The 19,587-nt window shown below is 43.5% G+C and overlaps 1 protein-coding gene across 4 annotated transcripts in view; it reads right to left on the bottom strand.

Annotated features, from left to right (window-relative positions):
• Positions 1–19,587, bottom strand: part of ADCY5 (adenylate cyclase 5) — a 263,000-nt gene that overhangs the window by 67,842 nt on the left and 175,571 nt on the right. For all 4 annotated transcript variants that reach the window (XR_007243478.1, XM_048483745.1, XM_048483743.1 and 1 more), the window contains 2 exons: positions 14,471–14,629; positions 11,609–11,750 (listed from right to left, as the gene is read on the bottom strand). Coding sequence is in view for 3 of the 4 variants with exons in the window: in XM_048483745.1 (XP_048339702.1) it covers positions 11,609–11,750; positions 14,471–14,629 (301 nt within the window). In the remaining variant the exon portion in view is untranslated. The remainder of the gene's footprint in view (positions 1–11,608; positions 11,751–14,470; positions 14,630–19,587) is intronic.

The raw sequence follows: 19,587 nt of genomic DNA, 5'->3' as shown, positions 1-19,587 counted from the left end.
CTGAAGACACCAAGAGGCTGAGCTGCATTCTACTGTCGAGTCTACCATCTCTTCCCTCCCTATTGCGGTTATTAGTGATTGATTGATTAATTAATTGATAAACTGATTAGCTTAGATTAGTTAGTGGGTAATTTTGTATATTTGTATTAGCTTGCTTATTGTACTGTTTAGTAGTTAGTTTTAAATAGATTAGCACTTTAGTGGCGAGCTGGAAGGTCCACCCCACGGTGGAGAGTTGTTGCCGGGGTTGGGTTAGGAGGGGACAGCGGGGATGGGGGCGCACCTTCCTTTGGGGTTAGGGGATCCCAGTGTTAATGGGACCGGGGGCAAATATGACGGTGGCGGCGGTTGATGATGAGAGAAGGTGGACGAAGATATGGTCATGCCTGCGTTCAACCTTCTGTACCTCCGACCTATCCCAAGGGACGAAGGTGGTTGGGTTCAGAGACACCCTGCTTCGCCTTTTGGTGCTGATAAATGCCAGGAATCCATAAATAATAAGACACGCTGTTCTCCTCGACTTTCTTGGAGTTCAGCAAGATGGACGTGGCTCTGTCTCACCAAAACCTATGGGCGCGAAGGCGAGACCGTTGCCTTAAAGGGCGGTGGTCACGCCCCCAGGTTTCGCGTGCCTCCACCGACATCGCTAACACAGGGCCGGGGGGGTGGCGTGGCAATGTTAGTCCGGAGATACCACCTCATCCCTTTTAGGGCTATCCCTGTCCCTTTCTTAGAGATCATTGGTATGGAGTGTAATGCGGTACGGCTCTGGAGTGGTTGGCATCGAGAGGTTGGCTGTTCTCCTGGTGTACCCGATTCGCCCTAAGCGCCCCAGGAGACGGCCTGCCGCGGCTGCTGGAGGTGGTGGCGGACATGGGCGTTGCGGTACCCCAGACTTATTGTTCTGGGGGGGGATTTCAACGGTCCATGTCGGCCGACGCCGCCTCATCTACCGGTGGCCACGGACCTGGTGTCATCCATGGCGACAGCTTCTGGGCGGAGCTCTGCCTGAAGTAAATTCTGGCCCCACCCACGGTAAGGCCGGTCACACACTGGATTTGGTCTTTTCGGTCAACAGGTGTTGATGGTGGCTTTCATATCCTCTATTGACAGAAGTGCCATGGTCTGACCACTATGCCCTGAAGGCTCGGATGAGCATGCACTGCAACACCCCCGTCTAGGCTTAATGAGCTGAATTTATATGCTCGCCGGCGACTTATGGATCCTGATGGATTCCTGAATGTCTCTGCGGGATCCTGAACCCATCGGCACCCTCGGCGATGGCACTAGTAGCGGACTGGAATGCCCGCCTTTTAGATGCACCATCGAGGTTATTAGCCCCCCGACGCCCTCTTCGACCCCATTCTCGGCTGGCTCCGCATGGTATCACGGAGGAGCTACGCTGTTTGAAACGGGAGCTTAGACGGCTAGGAAGCGAAAGTGTGGGAGGAAGTCTCCATTGGACCCGAGAAGGGCGCGAACATCTTATAGGATTTTCGCTTATGAAGGTTTATGGATAGCGTGAATAAGGAGGCTAAGAGAGTTTTCTTCTACTCCTCTCTCGCGTCTGCTAGCTCTCGGCCCAGCACAACTTTATTTTCGCGATTATTCGATACCTCTTACCTCTTTATCAGAGAGTTCAAAAAAAATGATCAATTGGCTATTAGCTGTGAGGCATTTTATGAGCTATTTTGCAGATAAAAAATCGCCGTCGCTCCGCCAGGACCTCCACTGCCACCTTGGAGACAATTAGTGAACTGGAGGCTCCCTTGCCCGTCTTCTGGCCCTTTGTTTTGGCCCAGTTTTCCCTGCTCTCCGAAGACGATAAGTTGACAGAGCCCCTAGCTGCTGTTAGACCTACTACCTGTCCCTCTGGATCCATGTCTTTACCTCCTGGCTTATTAAAGCATGTCGGGAGGAGTTACGACCCCACCTGTTGACTATTATCAATTGCTCCCTTGAGCAAGGAGTTTGTCCGGGTGGGTTGAAGGAGGCAGTGGTCCGCCCACTCTTAAAAAGACCGTCGTTAAATCCTAGTGATCCGGCCAATTACCGCCCCGTTTCGAATCTTTCGTTTCTGGGGAAGGTAATTGAGAGAGTGGTGTTGGAGCAGCTTCAGGGTTTTCTGGAGGACGCTTTGTCGGCCTTTGATCCCTTCCAGTCCGGCTTCCGTGCTTTGGGCATGGGACGGAGACTGTTCTCGTCGCGTCACAGATATCGCTCCGTATGCAGCTTGACCGGTGGCGGATCGGCGCTGCTGGTGTTGTTAGATCTCACCGCAGCGTTTGATGTGGTTGACCACGATCTTTTGACCCACCGCCTGGCCGTCTCCGGGGTCGGGGTACTGTCCTTCAATGGATTGCCTCGTTTCTCCGGGAGCGGAGTCAGCAAGTGTGGTGTGGGGACCGAGCTTCCCGGAGGTGCCCGCTTCATTGCGGCGTGCCTCAGGGAGCGCTATTGTCCCCGCTGTTATTTAACATCTATATGCGACCCCTTGCTCAGCTGGTACGGAGCTTTGGGCTGGAGTGCCATCAGTATGCTGATGATACCCAGCTCATTCTGTCGATGGACGGAGCAGGCACCGCCCCTGCAGCTCTACAGCATTGTCTGGAGGCGGTTGCTGGTTAGTTGACACAGAAACGCAGGTTAAAACTGAATCCAGCAAAGGCGGAAATCCTTTGGCTAGGTCGCAGGGGGGGGGCGGAGGGTTTCCAGCACGGTGTGGGAGGGGGTCTCATTGGCACCGGCCCCCTCAGTTCGCAGCCTGGGGGTCCACCTGGATTAGATCTCTCTCTATGGAGACCCAGGTGGCCCATGTAACCCGGGTTGCGTTTTCCATCTTCGCCAGGCCCGGGCGGCTGGCCCTTCCTCTACCAGGCGGATCTGGCCACAGTGATTCATGCAACGGTCACCTCAGATTAGACTATTGCAACTCGCTCTGGCCTACCCTTGAGGCTGATCCGAGGAAATTGAAACTGGTCCAGCATGCGGCGGCTCGACTGCTCCACGGGTGGTGCCTTTAGGAGAATCACATCACGCCCGTGTTACACCTCGGCCTGCACTGGCTCCCAGTTGAATTCGAATCGTCTTCAAAGGTATTGGTGTTAACCTTTAAGGCCTTACGCGGTCTGCGGGACCTCGTACCTCAGGGACCGTCTGGCCCCATATGTCCCACGTCGGTCTCTGCGTTGATGCAGAGTGCCAATCTACTGGAGATCCCCGCCCCCTCTATGATGCTGGCTGGCCTCCACCAGGGCCAGGGCTTTTACTGACCCTGGCCTGCCTGATGGAATGCTCTTCCTCCAGTTTTCCGCGCCCTGCGCGACCTACAAGCGTTCCGCAGGGCCTGTAAGACTGAGTTATTCCTCCGGGCTTTTGGGGAGGCCGGCTGCTGATAGGTGCCCATTAACAACTAAGATCCGCTGTTCCCCTCTCAGGGGAGTTGGGGAGCTAGTGGCTGAACGCCATCTGTTTTTTAACTGATTATAAATTAAGAGCGCTGCTTTTAACTGACATGAATTTTTAGTATTCTATTTTGTTATCCGCTTGTTTATATTGTGATGTAAACCGCCCTGAGCCCTTTGGGGGAGGGCGGTATAAAAGTGGAACAAATAAATAAATAAATAAATAAATAAATAAATAAATAAATAAATAAATAAATAAATAAATGCCCTGTTCATGGACAGTAGAGCCTTTGAAAATAGCCTGGAAACTTCAGAGTCTAAAATATGATGGCCAGGTTATTGTCAGGAGTTGGTTACAGGGATCATATCATCCTTGTGCTGAAAAATCTGCACTGGCTACCCATTTGTGTCTGAGTACAATTCAAAGTGCTCTTTTAAGGCTCTTAAAGGCCTGGTGATAGCACACCTGAAGTAGTGTTTCCTTCTGTGCTATCAGCCTGCTAGTTAAGATCTGCCTCTTAGTCCCTGCTCTCTGTGTCCCCACCTGAAGATTGCCAGCCCTTTGATGGAAGTCCCAGGAACGTTGGAGGGCTTGCTATTTCTTAGGAATTTGACATTCTCTATGGTAAAGCCATTCCTAGCATCAAGATATCACTTTGGTTTCAAAACATAGTTTACAGGAGAGAGTCTTTAAAACGTCATGACATCATTTCCTGTGCTGAGTTCCAGGTTCTGTTCCCTCCATTCCCATTATTGAGCAAGAGCAGGGAATAAGAAGTGTCACAGGATACCTTTTGCCATTACTAGGTAAGTGGCAACCCTAGGCCTCAAGTGGAGACAAGAGACAGTGCATTTACAGTGGTGGAACATTGCCCTGGGAATGTCCTCCCCTATCAGGCTTGCCTGATGCCTACTCCACTGTCTTCTAGGTGCCAGGCCAAAACGTATCTTTTTAGCCAAGCTTTTTAGGTTGAGGTCTGCTTTATGAATAATTTCATGCTATTTATGTTCCTGGGATTGTATATAACAACTTAATGACTCTTTATTTTGACATTGCCAACTTCCTATTTTAATTGTAAGAAGTTTTCAACAGGATTTTAATTAGTTTCATAGAAATCTGTTTTGTTGTTCGTGCTGACTCACTATGCATAATTCGATAGGAGTCCCCATGAGAAAAGGCAGACTATAAATAACATAAATAAACAAATAAGACAACAGTCTGACTTCATATAGATGAATACCACAAATGGGTTTTTTTGTGGAGACACTTCACCTGTGGAACTAACCCCCATTGTTATGGGAGAGTCCATGGATCAATAGGGGAGCATCTGCTTTGCATGAGAAGGTTCCAAGTTCAATGCCGGCACCTCTAGAAAAAAGGATCAGGTAGTAGGTGATGTGAAAGATCTTTGCTTGAGATTCTGGGGACTGCCTGTCAGACCAGACAGTATTAACCTGGATAGATCAGTGATACAGGCAGCTTCATAGGTGTTCATGTCTATACACTATATAGCTACTGCCTCTGTTACATTTTCAGTGTCAGTGAAAAAAACTTTTTCAATGTCCCAAGCTATTACGGTAATTATCCGTGTTTGGCTGGACCTCTCTGATTCTTTAGATTTTACTGCTACTTTAAATTTTATTTTTATTTGTATCTCGCTTATATTTTATCTGTCACTAAATCGTGTTTTTTTTAAAAGTGTTTAACTTTTGTTGTCATTGCTACATTGCTGTTAGTTTTACTGGCTGGCTGATTACTTTTATTGGTTAATTTTGTACATCTTGTGATGTGGCACATAAACAATGCAAATAAAGAGAACTCTTGCAGTTTTGTATATTTTGGGTCACAGTGATCTGATCTGGGTCTGCTACAGCTTGTACCTGATAAAAATGGCATGAGAAAAAGCTGTGTTAACATCTGTGAGCCAAACTACTCATGCAAAATAAAGCACTCTCTGCAAACAAGCCAACTTTGCTGTCAATTGTAAAACTTCTTGGCAGAAATGCTTTCAGCTTCAGTTACTGACAAACGAGGTCACCATCCTCTTGGAAAAAAGGCAGTACACTCCTTTCTACCAGAATTTTGTACCCACTATAAAAATCAAGCTGTACTAACTGCAGCCTTTTATGCCAGTTTCAATTAATAGTAACCTCCATTGGGGTTAATCACCTTCCAACTAACTGATCAAGGACCAGGATTCCAATTATTATCCCTTCAGAAGTGAGAACCAGCCTTTTCTTGGACTCACAGCTACTGATAATAGAGTGTACCATATTTACTTTTAAAGTATTTAAAGTAGACTAATTACAGTACCTCTCAGGGAAAAATCAGCACTTCTCTAATGCTAAAAAATTTATATAGGTCACTGTGTTCACACAGTCTTTTTTCTTCTGCAACATCTAAATGATTTAAAGGTCAATCTACAAGTGCTCAAATCATTTATGGGAAGAAAATTAATGTACAGTCTCAGAAATACTCTGTCCATTGATACTGGTCCTTTTGTTTTTCCCATGAACGTGTTGCTATGGACCAGGGCCAAGCTAATTTTGCTACACCTATTAGAACACAAGTTCTACTCATCAGAATTTATTACCACATGTATGCTTCAACAGCACAGAGCAAAGAAAATACCTATGGCAAGTACTGCATAGGAATAGTCTGCATGCAGGGTAGAGAAAGCAGACAATACAGTAGAGCTCAAATTAACATATTTCTGTCTCTGGGTACCTTCCTTTTGATTAACATGCTTGGGCCGTTTCTGCACAGTGGCAAAAACAACTGTCAACTGGCATAAATAATGCCGGTGGAACCTCGGGACCGCTTGCATGGTACTTTGCGGGCAGCCTCAAAGCTGCTGTGAACCGCAGCCCACGGTTCATCCCATTCACCTACCTCTCCTCCCTGTGTAGCTCTGGATGGCTGGAGGGACATGCCCATGCTGCCCTTCGACCTCCGGGGGTCAGAGGGCAGCATGGACGTGTCCCTCCTGCCGTCCAGAGCTGTGCAGGGAGGAGAGGTAGGTGAACAGAACACAGGAGGGGCCAAAAGCAGCGCCCTCATGCCAGTGCGCTTTGCGCCACGCCGGCAGGAAGAAACCACTTTTTAAACTCAGGGAGCAAGTTTCAAAAGCAGCATTTTCCTGCTTTTTTTGGGAGGGGGGTTGGCATTGCGCTGCTGCAATGCAGCAGTGGCAGCTGTGTGAAAAGTGCCTCAGGAATGGTGTTTTTACCATCCCTAGGGTGCTGTTTTCTGCCTGTGCAGAAACAGCCTTAGTTGGGCTGGGCTAACTTGCAGACAAGTTGCTCAGTACTTGTGTGTATGATGATCTCTGAGTGACCTGCCATAGCTGTAGCGAATCTAATGTGGACTTTGCCTTTCCAGTTTTGATATGTGGTAAATTCCAGGCTCATTTGTTTTTGTTTTTGAAAGCAATATCACAGCTGTAAGCCCATATGAACTGGACTTGCTTAAGCTGGCCTGGAACTCACGAAAACCAAAATAGATGATAATGCTTTATAAAAGGATCACATGAAAGTCATTTTGTTTGTTCAGCTGGATGAATTTCTGGGACACCATTTAGAAAACAATTAACTCACCCTCCTAGAAGTTGGTGGGAGACATTTCTAACTTAGAGGCCACTGACAATATCTTGTTTCCAATACATTGTAACGGTTCTTACAAAGGGAAACTCTCAGGCTCCCAAACCTCAAAGCCAGTAGGACAAAATCCTAAAAGAGCCCTAAGTGGCCCTATATTTTAGAACATGTTACTTTATATTGGAAGATTTTTAAATTATTTTTTAAAAATTAGATTTCTACACTGTTTTTCCCTCCCAGTGTCATAAGTTTGATAATCTCCATGCAAGTAACATCCATTACTGTGACTGTGTCTTTGTGTCGATAACAGGGATGCAGACACAACTCACAGGAAGACAATTCACACAGCAATTTTTATAGAAACTGCTGGAATAACTTTAAATGGACACACGGTTAAGCAAATCATATACAAGAAAATAATTTATGAAGAAAGAAAGAAGAAGAACAGGAGGAAAGGAAGCCAGAGTGATGCATTGGAACTCTGCCCATGTTTATTTCTCTAGCAAACAAGTTGAGAGGGGTGGAAGGCCTTTTTATACTTCATTACAGAAGACTAAAATGCCCCTATAGGGACACATGCTAAACATAATGTTGTATTTTAAGCCACTGAGTAAGGGGAAAGGACAGCAAGGAAGACTCACTGTTTCTACTTTTGATATGGTCTGTGGCTAAATAGGACCCACTGGCACTTCACTCTTTAATGGGGGACATCTTATTTAACCAACTGGCCCAAGTTACAAATTTATTCCACTCCCCTAATTGTAATAAGATTCCTTTTATTACCTCCACCCCCAGACCATTATAGAGAAAATGCCTTTTTACTCTTCTTTAGCGGTTCTATTTTGGTCTCTTAAATGACTCTTCAAATTAAACATCCTAGGCCAGTGGTGGCGAACCTTTGGCACTCCAGATGTTATGGACTACAATTCCCATCATCCCCTGATGATGCCAATTGGCCATCAGGGGATGATGGGAATTGTAGTCCATAACATCTGGAGTGCCAAAGGTTCGCCACCACGGTCCTAGGCTATTTCTGATCATTTACTGCGAATTACCCTGGACACAGGGGAAACCTTGGGAGTTTTACCTCATAGGCCTTTTCTGCACTTGTGGTCAGCTTCGCATGGAGTGCACATTCCCACTGAGTTGGATTCCTGAGTATGCACTCAATTTGCCCTCTTCAGAAGCACTACGCTCTCAGATCAGAAAAGTTCAATGGCTCCCAAAACCAGGTAAAGTGTGACTCAGAAAGTTTACGTCTTGATTCAGTCTTTCCGGTTCCTCCCTACATCCCCTGTCTGCATAACAGCTCTGCCAGTCAGGATCTCCTGGACTGTTTTTCTTTATTTTCATGCTGCAGGTCAAGAGCTGAAGCAATAGATCCATGAAATTGACAATGGACTATTGCTCCAGCAATAGACCCCCGCCAGCAGCAATAACACATGCACAAAGGCAGCAAATGACCAGGTTGATCAGGAACGAAAATGCGGGCCGACAAAATGGTGGATCAGATTGGTGTAGCTGGGGATACCTCGCAGCAGGGGATTTCCCTTTTGAATGGAAACCCGTAGAAAAACCCCTCTGCAAAGCAAAAAGCTGTGCCAAAAGCAGGGAGTGCACAATAGTCCATAAAGCAACTCAGATTCAAGCAAGCATCTATCCACCAGGGCCACTTCACTGCCCAAGCATCCCAAGTAATTTTGTGGGGTGCACAGTGAAGGAGGCTGGAGGCCTAGGTTGCTCCAGTCATAGCCTCCTAGTTCTAAGATGGCTGTGGAGATATTACAGCAAGAACACCTCAAGTGTACTGCTGCTACCAGAAGATGTTGGGCATGCGTGGGAGCAAGTATATTCATCCTCCCCTTTCATGCTGCTTCTCCCTGGCTTCAAGATAGGTAACCTTGGAGCCAGGAAGCAACAGAACAAATGGATCAGGGGAAGGTACTTTTCCAGTGCTTGGGACTGCAATATGGGTCGGGCCTGCACTGACTCACCAACTCTTGGTACTTTCATAAGCAAGGGAAAGTTAGGCTTCTATGTGGGTGCAGATTGACTGTCATGACACCAGCTTCATCAGTGGAAACACTGATCTGTACTTACATTTGTAGCCATTGATAACTACAACAAAATATACAATGGAATGAAGAAATGAAAAACTGCCTGACAACTACTGAGCAAAGGTTATAAAATCAGGGCTAAAATCAGGGCTAAAATCAGGGCTACAATTAGGGCTAAAATTTACTTCTCTATAATTGTAAAATACAATACTCTTAAAATTATCAGATATCTGTTTCATTCTTTTGCACTGATTTTCTCGGAGCATTCTCCAGAACCCATTCCAGGCCCTGCCTGGCTAACTCCCTCTTCCAATTACAGCTGGAAATGCCAAGCAAAGTCTCCTCTTTCTAAAATAGTATTTCAATTTCTTTTCCAGGGCCAGTATTGCCTCCTAATCCATCCTTAATTCTTCCATGGTTTTCAGTGTAGTGGTAGTAGTTTATTGTCTGCCATAGGCGATCACAGTTACCAAAATAGTATAAATCATTGAGTCCCATGGATACACTAAGGGCCTTTCCCCACTTACCTTAAGCCCCACGCTACTTGAGGAGAGTAGCACGGGGTCCCCCGGCAATCCCCACGACAGGGGCGGCGACAGCGCGGCCGCCCTGACACTGCTGCTGTCACACCCCCTCAGCGCGTGGCATCCCAGGCGCTCATCTTAATGGGGGGACGCCCGGGCGCACGCCTGGGATGCCGCGCGCTGAGAGCAGCGTGCGGCATAGGGGGGATCGAAGAGAGTGGGGATCGAAAAGAGTGGGGAAAGGCCCTAAGATAACATTTGTAAGAAGAAGAGTTTGGATTTATATCCCACCTTTCTTCAAGGTGGCTTACAAGCTCCTTTCCCTTCCGCTCCCCACAACAGACACCTTGTGAGGTAGGTGGGGCTGAGAGAGTTCCGAAGAACTGTGACTAGCCCAAGGTCACCAAGCAGGAATGTAGGGGTGTGGAAACCCATCTGGTTCACCAGATAAGCCTCTGCCACTCAGGCGGAGAAGTGGAATCAAACACGGTTTTCCAGATTAGAATCCACCTGCTCTTAACCACTACACTGCACAGCAGTACAAAACAAAACAAAAATTCCAACATCAGTGTTTAGCTTTGCAATTTTGAGCTACAACTAATTTCCTTCTGAAAATAGCTGAGCTGCCTTAACAGTAACCTTACAGAAAACATCAGTCAAAAGAAATCACAACCTGGGATCACCAGAGTCTTTAATTTCAGATAGAATTTGGTTGAGGTATTTACCTCGAATGTTGTCATAGAGGGGGAAATGTAAAATATAATAGGCTAAGTCTTCTGGCTGGCTGAGGCCACATGAGCAAAGACACTGGTTCCTTGGGAGCTTTCAGAGTCTACCAAGGAGACATTTGGTAGGAAAGGATTGAAAACAAACTTTAGTAAATTGGATATAATAAATGCAACCATCTGTTGTTCTTCTCCAAGTGCCAGTAGCAAAAATTAACTAATTGGTCCTCAGACATACTTACTAGTTTTTTTTGTACTAGAGTAGCAGTCTGAGATGGAGCCCGGTAGAAATGGTAGAGAAGTCCACCGCCAACTGTAATAGTGCTGCAGATGTAGCTTTTGGGAGCCCCAGGATCTTCCTCAGAAATTTGTTCTGGGTGGTTTCTAGTTGTTTAGCTAAACTCAATTTCCATTCCCAGATTTATCCACCGTAAAGAAATTGGACAAGTACTTTGCTCTTAAGGGTTGGTGCAACCAACTGGCCACCGTTTGAATAGTAAAATTTTAATGGCACGCCCATTGCACATGGTGCACTAATGAGATTTGCCTTAAAGTGGGCCTGCTATAATAGAGTGGACTGGACATTTATAACCAGATATCTGGGCAGGTTGGCAGTCATTGCAACATGAATGGGCTAAAAATCAATCATAGTAAATCATAGTAGTAATTTTTGGAAATAATAAAATAAAGCACAATGGGCCATTCAAGGATAGGAAATAGCTAGCTAGCATCTAAAAGCTTTCTAATGTGGCTGGCCTGCACGCATGCACAGACCCAATGTGGGCCTGTATAGTGAATTCACTAGGATGAACAATGTTTTTTCTTCGGATGGTTTCCAGTGTCAAAGGCCATGTACCTAAGCATATATATATGAAACCAAGTCCTACTTAAATCAGTTGGAATTGCTTCTAAGAAAACACATGAATCCCATGAAATTCAATTTGATCTCCACATCTGCATTCTCTTCGTCATCACTGTAATGGGTTCACAAAGGGATATCTGGTTGAGTAGTTTGTAAAGACAGAGTAAGAGACTGAATGACTTACTGGCCTGATTCAATAAAACAAGTCTTATGTATTTCTATAAGAACAGATATCAGCTTACTTTATAAGGACTCCACCACTTCATGAACTTCTAAAGACCATAAGCCTACATTAGTCTGCAGAGATTTTAAGATAATGTGACAAATCTGGGAATTTTTAAATTAATTTTCTATATTGATTTTCTTTTAGCAGCACTTGGTCTCACTTATTCATGTACACTGTTCCAATTGCTTTTATAGATTTCTCACGATAACTTACCCTTTTTTGGCTACATTGTACAATGAGGAAGGTCTCTATGCTGTGTTCTTTGAGATAAGCATTGCGTTCTCCTCCAAAACCAAGCTCCACTTCATAGTCACCATTCAGATAGTTTAATGTAGCTTTTGTTATATGGATCCTCCTTGAATGAAAACAAAGACAACCAAATAATGAAAATGATTGATTGCTTTAAAAAAGTCAAAGAAATAATCAATGAATAGTTTGAACCTGGGAAATATCACACAGACTGGAATGGTCGGCAAGATTCTGTCCTACTCTTGGGATCTTGCCATCAGAATTTTGCTTTGAGTGGAAAGAATATGCATAATTAAAAAGAAAACACAGCTATCATAATTCATTGTGTTAACAAGTAAGCATTGACTATAAAAACACATTAAAAGTATTATTTTGTATGCTTAACAAACAAAATCTAAAGTTGTAAGACACCAAAATGTGTTAATAATACCTCATCTACAGTTCTACAGTTCAACTAAGTGTAAATGATTCATTCATTAACCCCATCTATTTATGCAATGCCATAAACCCCCAACTCACCATTAGTATATTTCTTATGTTCTAGGGTTACTTCCACAAAGGGATTTCTCTCTCTTTTTTTTTTATTTTGCCAAAAGTAAATACAGAAATTAAAGTACATCTGTGGAAAAATTGCCTTTTTTGCTTTATCTTTCTCCCAACTTGTATGTAGCTGCTTCAGCTAAAGGCCACACCCCATCTGTAGATTATTTCCTTAATGGTGAGGATTTCAACAACCCTTTTCAAGTATTTGCACCTTACGGCAGCAATGACTTTGCACCAATTTTTTTTGTTAATTAGGATTAGAGTATGATTGGTCTGTTTATGCCACCTGACCAGCAATTTTGTATAATTGCCTCAACATTCAAAGAAAAACTGCTACTTCTACTCTCATTCTTATTACTCTCTCTACGCGTCTGATCATAACCTTTTGTTTTTCAGCCTGATATCTTAGGCATTTCAAAGCTGTTAGACTCTGCCAGCCAGTTCTTATAAGCAATACTTTTCCTCTCTCTCTCTCTTTGCTTGCAGTTTGTTTTGAAGCCATGCTACCAGTGTTTTATGGTAGCTAAAGATGATTTTAATCCTTAGTTATTTTTTTCTGTTAATTTTGTTTATTGAGCAGGTGTTGTACTCAATAAACCTTAAAAAATATATTTTATTCATTTTTTTGCCTCTGAGCCGTATGTGTAATCCAAAATCCTGACCCATGTAAGAGAAGTGGCTAGTCAGCACTTTCTCTACAACATCTCTCAACCATACAAACATATTTTAGATATCATTGAGAATATAAAATCCATATAAAGTGATATATATTAAACAATTCGACTTCTATAAGTGCATACTCAATGTGTATTAGAAATAGAAAAAAGCAAAAAAGATAATATATTTTAAATTCCTTGCAATATAGCATTTTTTAAATTGTGTCTCTCTTCCAGATATGTAATCCAATGTGACAATTGATCAATAAAGTTTCTATTGTTCTTAAGATCCTCATAGCCTATGATTTTTGCGATCTTGACTACCAGTAGTTCCAGCACTTTCATTTGCCAAACTGAAATAGCAAATATCTTCACACTAAGTATTGGAATAGGTTTTTATTATTTTTCTCCTTTATATCCTTACACATCCCCAAGAGATATATTTCCGGGGTGCATTTCATCTGAATTTTTTTTAATGTATTTCTTCACGCATTTTAAGTCGGAAGCTTTTAAATTTCTTGCATAACCACCATTGCTGATAAAAGGTCTCCAATTCGTTCCTACATTTCCAGCACGTAGCAGTTTTGTGAGTGATCTTTGCTATTTGAATAGGCGTCAAATACCATCAGAACCTTATTTTGTAAAAGTTCTCTTTGATATAATTGCTATTTGCAAACTGCAAACCCAAACACCAAAACTTTTCCCAATCTACCAAAAAGATTACATGTTCTATATCTTTTGCCCAATTGATCATATAATCTTTGACTGTTTCATCTTCTAATTCAAGTTTTAAACGTAAATTATACATTCTTTTAGTTAAGTGATCCTCTTTTTTAAGTACATTATTTTCAATTTCATCTTGTTTGCCTTGTATCCAAAATGGTTTTACTTCTTTGGAAAAAATACTATAAAGTTGGTGATGTAGCCACCAGTCAATATTCCATCCCTCTATTTTTAGTTCTTCTAGGCTTTTCATTTTATAAATAGATCTCTCATTCTCATATGACCACAGGTAACTACAAGCATAGCTTCCATATGAATGCTCCATCAGCAGCCAATCCATGGAGGGGCAGTGCTTAGCTCTGTTTTGAAAATCCTAGCAATAAGATCCAGCACCTCCTCACACCTTTATACCTTTAAGAAATTCAAATGCAAATGCAAGAAATTCAAATGCAATATCCTGGTATGATAATCGAACCACTACACGTACTGCTTTCATCCTTCTTGCTTTCTTGTATGCTACTTGTATTACTAACATGAAACTATATGGCAGTGATGGAGAACCTTTTAGAGACCGAGTGCCAGTGACAGAGCAAGGGGAAACTGTGCTGGGGGCATGTGTCCGCCTCGCGCCCCTGCTCTGCCCTGGAATGCCCCCGGAACGCCCTGGAACACCCCTAAAGAGGGGCACGCCCAGTGTGTCTCGCTCCCCTCTCCTCCTTGGCGCTATGCCACCGCCGAGTGCTCTAACTGGGGCGACAGCGTGGGTGCTCACAAAGAGGGATCTGTGTGCCACCTCTGGCACGCATGCCAAAGGTTTGCCACCACTGCTATATGGCATTTCCAGAGCAAAAAACAAACAAACAGGTGGACTGTGATATGGTAACATTGATGTGGAGACTCTTACCCTGCTTTGCCTCCTGCTTCCATGTGATTGGCTAAAGTAACATCATTTGACCACACATCAAACTGCCATTTCCTGAGGCCCAAGACTCCACAGTGAACTCTTCCGCTGTGGATCCCAACGCGCATATTCACGTTGACACCTGTCACCTCTCGCACTAATCTGAGAAAGTATGCACGGAAAAGAGGAAGAGACAAATATGAATGTAGAATACATAATTCCTAAAAAATGAGGTAAACATACAACATGGAGTGCTGACAATACTTTTACAGCTCAGTGAAATAAAGTAGACAAACTGTACTGTTCTGTGACAAGGCTGGATAGGCAAGCAGCACAATAGTTGGAAGAAGGTGTCCTTCGGAGTTGCTGTCCGGTCAGAGTTCAGACCTCAAGAAAAAAAGTACTGGTCTCTGGCTTCTATACCAAAGCTGGTCATAACTTGCCCACTCTCAGTGCCTCATTAAGTATAATAACCATGTTGCAAAGAGAAAAAAGGAAATTATTTCAGAGCTTTCAATCTGTCTGCATGGCACCGAGCATCAAATGTTCCACGAATGAAACATTATCCGCATGTGAAAAAAATGACTGAAGCAAGAAATCTCAAGCGGCTACCGTAGAACAGCAGACAGCCACATCCTCTCCAGTTACTCCCAGCAGGCTCCAATGCTAATGAGGTCTCGGACGTCCCAGAGTTTGCTCCCAAAATTATCACTGGAACACTGTGTGGGATTTTTGCCTTTTAGGGCAAAAGTTGACTTGGAAGAATGCAGTGATTTTGCAAGGAAATTATATCTAGGAATTAAGGAGGAAGCCATGAGGCGATTCTTGGCCTTGAAAGACCCTAAATGCTTGCTTTGGATTACTGCTGCTGGACACACTGTGGCTGCAGGGAGCGGCCACAGCTAGGCAATTTCCAGGATAGTTGTGGTACAGACAAAAATGATCTATGTATTGAAGAAGATAGTTCTTGTTCACTGGAAAGAGCAGAGATCAGAGGCCAGATCCAATAATGGGTGAACAATCACTGACCCAGGTCACCAATTGATTTCTGTACTATCATTTGTCCTTTCTCCCTCGTATTGCTCTTTCCTGCAAAGCAATGCCGACAGCCTGGAGAAATTTTTTTTAAACAGAGGCTTCATGAATGGAAATAGGCAGCTGAAGCTGAAACTTTTCACAGAATGGAGGTAAGCAACATCACATGGTAAACAATATCACATTAGCCCTCTGCTAAGGCAACAGAACAGGCAGTTATACATTGTTATAAATGCTAAATATTGCTCAGCTCAAAATATGTACTAATTTTAAAAATATGCAAATATTTTGCAACTTTACAAAAATGTTAGCTACTGCCTACTAAACACTATGAAAATGGAATCATTACGATTTTGAAAATGATGTAATCCAAATATTTCATTTTCTGTACATTTATTCATTTAAAAATGTATATATTACACTTTCTGTCATTATAGGACTCCTGTACATGCAAACAGCCCCAGTCAGTTATCACAGGAAGAGCTATTAACTAAATCCGGAAGGAAGGAAGGAAGGAAGGAAGGAAGGAAGGAAGGAAGGAAGGAAGGAAGGAAGGAAGGAAGGAAGGAAGGAAGGAAGGAAGGAAGGAAGGAAGGAAGGAAGGAAGGAAGGAAGGAAGGAAGGAAGGAAGGAAGGAAGGAAGGAAGGAAGGAAGACGGGTGATTCTGTATGGGCCAAGTAAAATTGATTGAGGTCCTTTCAAAAAAATATTGGGGGGGGAGAACTTATCCCCAAAATGCTGCTAACCTGTTTTAGTGGACAGAACCTGGGTTAAATGAAAACTGCGAATTTAATGACTTTCCCCCTCTAACCCGGGTTGCAAACACTTCCTGATTGCTTGTGTGAACTATGACAAGCAGGAAGCATTCAATCCCCATCCCCTTCCCTCCACCATTATGGTGGATCACCCAGGTGGTCACCATTAGAGTAGATACTCTAATGGCTTGCTGTCAAGCCATGCAGATAGGGAGGGGGATTCTTGGGACGGGGTTCTTGATTGCATGGTTTGCATGGAAACACAGCATTTCTGTGCAAACTGCGCTGCCTCCTGCCTCTAGGATCCCAGTGATCCTGGCTAGCCCCTGCACCCGCTATGCAAACGGTGGCTGAGGCAGAAGAAACAGGTTCCATGAACTCATAATGCCTGTGCAGAATTGAAAGAAATAACTCATAGTTGGTCCAAAAGCCACAGTATGACTCTCAGCTTCCCAATTTGAATGACCAGACAGTGCATAACAATATATTGAATGCTGACTCAGTCACAAGTTCTACTCCTCCTCTTAAGCTTCAGGAAGGCAAGCCCAGGGCCGGAGCAAGGGGAAACTATACCCCCCGTGCCCTGCCCTGCTCCCGCCCAGTGCGTCGTGCACCCCCTTCCCCCTTGGCACTACGCCACTGGGCAAGCTCCCTTTTAAACAACGTTTGAACAATGTTTAAAAGTAGTGTTGCCAACAAGCCTGGAGAAAATATTCTATTCCTTTAATTGAGCCGCAATAGATGTTGTTCAACAGGTGCTAAAACACCATGTTATGACATGACAAGCGTCAACTGCCGTTCTCACAACAAAAATGGAAACATTAAAAGTTGAAAACTCTCCAAGGATTGGAGGGGTAGGGGAAGCTAACTTGGTGCCAGCCTCATAACAGGTTTCTGCTGTAAAACTGCAGAATCACTTTTGTCAAAGTTAAACCTTGCAACAGGGGTGGGGGTGGGGGTGGGGTGACTGATTGGCAGCCCAATCCACTGCCCTGCTGTCTCCAGAGGACTTTTCAGTGGAGCAGGAAGGGGGTAAAATGCAAAACAAAATAAAAACCATCCACCAAGTGCTCCAGGGTGGGTAAATCTATCGGCGCAGACCTATGCAGCCTCCTCAAGTCCATTCCCCCAATCCATGGATTGGTCTGTAAGTATGCTAGTTCTCAATTTCTAAATTGGACCTCTGATTTAGAATTGTTACTTCTGTCTTTATCGCTGTTGAGTGAATACTTGGACTTTTTGAAGTATACAGTGAAAGGATAGCCTGAAGTGGCCTGGGGTTGTTGATGACAGCATCTAAATCTGGGATCCCTTTGCAAAATTCCATAGGCACTCAATGGGAGGAAACCTCCCTGGTGATCCTGTATTTTCAGTCTTTTTATATAAGGGCTTAGGGCAGGTATCAGTCATCTTAAAGCAAAAAGCAGCCTTCTCATGAAAGCCAGTGTACTTCACTCACAGATACTATCTAGGAACAATAAGATATAGCAGGATCACACCAATGATGTAATAATGTTCAAGGGCATGGTAACAAAAAAGGCACAGTAGTTCTTTGTATGATTGCCAACTGGTCTGGGGGGGAATGTTCTATATGGAAATAGGCAGCTGAAGTTTTTCAGGGCATGGAGGTAAATTAAAATATTTGGTAAATAACATCCTGTTCAACCCTCTATTGAAGAGGCAGAACATTTTTTTTTTCTCCAGGGCAGCCTAGTTCCAGATATTTTCTATTTGCAAACCTACCCCAAATGGTAAGGATTAACTTCTGTTGATGGAGGAGAGGGAATCACTCAAATGAATAGGAACTCTCCTCATTTAAGGCAATGAAAGGCTTTGGCCTCTGTCTTAAGGGGTCCTGCAAAGTTCCATGGTCAACCCCCCCCACACACTTGGGCTTGTGTTGGTTCTTGGGATAAGAGGCATTGACCTGTGGTGGCTACATTCACGTGCAATGGATACCCCCTTCAACCTTCTACCAAGGCAGAGAAACCACTCACTCTTATTTTTCCTGCCTTTTCCCTTCAGGGACTGTGGTGCTTTAGAAATAAGGTAGCGTTTGTTTGAAAGCACTTTCTGTCATCACACATCAGAAGGGGAAGGATGTCTGCTGACTTTTATTTTTCTTATCCACAGGCACTACCCTTCACAAAGGCAAACTAAAATAAATACACTGAGGCAGATATAAACATAAGCAGTAACACCAATTTAACAGGCAGAGGAGATGGTAAAGGTAGGAATATTAGCTTGGAGATGGATTTGGATGAGGCAAATAAGGCAAGAGGCATATATTTACCCTATTCACAAGAGAATTTGGCACAGAGATTTATTGTTTTTGGTTTCTTAAGCACAACACTTAAGATTATTCAGTTCAGTTTAGCTCAAATGTTTCAAAGATGTTTCACAGTTTGAACAGTTCTTTTGCTTAGATGTTCTAGCTAATGGCTATTCACATACAGGGTCCTAACACTGGCTTAGTACTGGCAATTTTGTTATACTTTTTAATATGTACCTTTTAGTAACTACTAGTGAAAGTGTACAGAACAGCTTCTCTGACCTGAATGAACCAGACTTGTCCAATCTTGTCAGACTGAGAAGCTAGGCAGGGTCAGGGCTGGTTAGTAGTTGGATGGGTGACCACCAAGGATGTCTTGGGATAAGGCATGCAATGGAAAACCACCTCTGTTCATCTTATGCCTTGAAAATCCTATAGAGTCACCATAAGCCAACTGTGACGTGACAACCTTTTTTACAACCACAGAATAACCAAATTATTTACCTTGGAATAGAGATGTCCAGAGTAGGTAGAGGCAATGGGGAAATTAAGAAAACAAACTGGGTGCATCTATATCCAAATGAAGGCAATCAAGTGCCCACATGGAAAGTTATACAATGTACCCCAACTTTCTCATAATTTTACTCAATATTTTGATCCACATCCATTGTTTAAAATCACAAATTTTAAACCTTATGGAGGCCCTATTTAGTTAAAAGAAATTAATAACAACATAAATGCAATGGATTATAGTGTTGTTACATATCCATACTAGGTGTCTTTTACTATACAGATTCTGAAACCCACCATACACACAGACTTGATTAAGCCTTGCACAGTACTACTAAGTTAGCCAGTGAGCTCCTTAACGAACCACTATTTTATATACTGCGCCTACTCTTTTAATAGTCTACTCTTTTGATAACATATAAACACAAACAGACTCTGTTCAAACCTTAATAAGCCAAAGTTTACACCAACTGTCACTTGGTGTAATGATTCAGATATAGGCACAGGTGGGATCCAACCAGTTCTCACCACTTCTCTAGAAGTGGTT

The sequence above is a fragment of the Sphaerodactylus townsendi genome, linkage group LG02 (genome assembly GCF_021028975.2).
Source record: "Sphaerodactylus townsendi isolate TG3544 linkage group LG02, MPM_Stown_v2.3, whole genome shotgun sequence".
In the NCBI taxonomy this organism is placed as follows: domain Eukaryota; kingdom Metazoa; phylum Chordata; class Lepidosauria; order Squamata; family Sphaerodactylidae; genus Sphaerodactylus; species Sphaerodactylus townsendi.
Note: the sequence above shows the minus strand (reverse complement) of the source record. Positions and strands in the feature narration are given on the sequence as shown.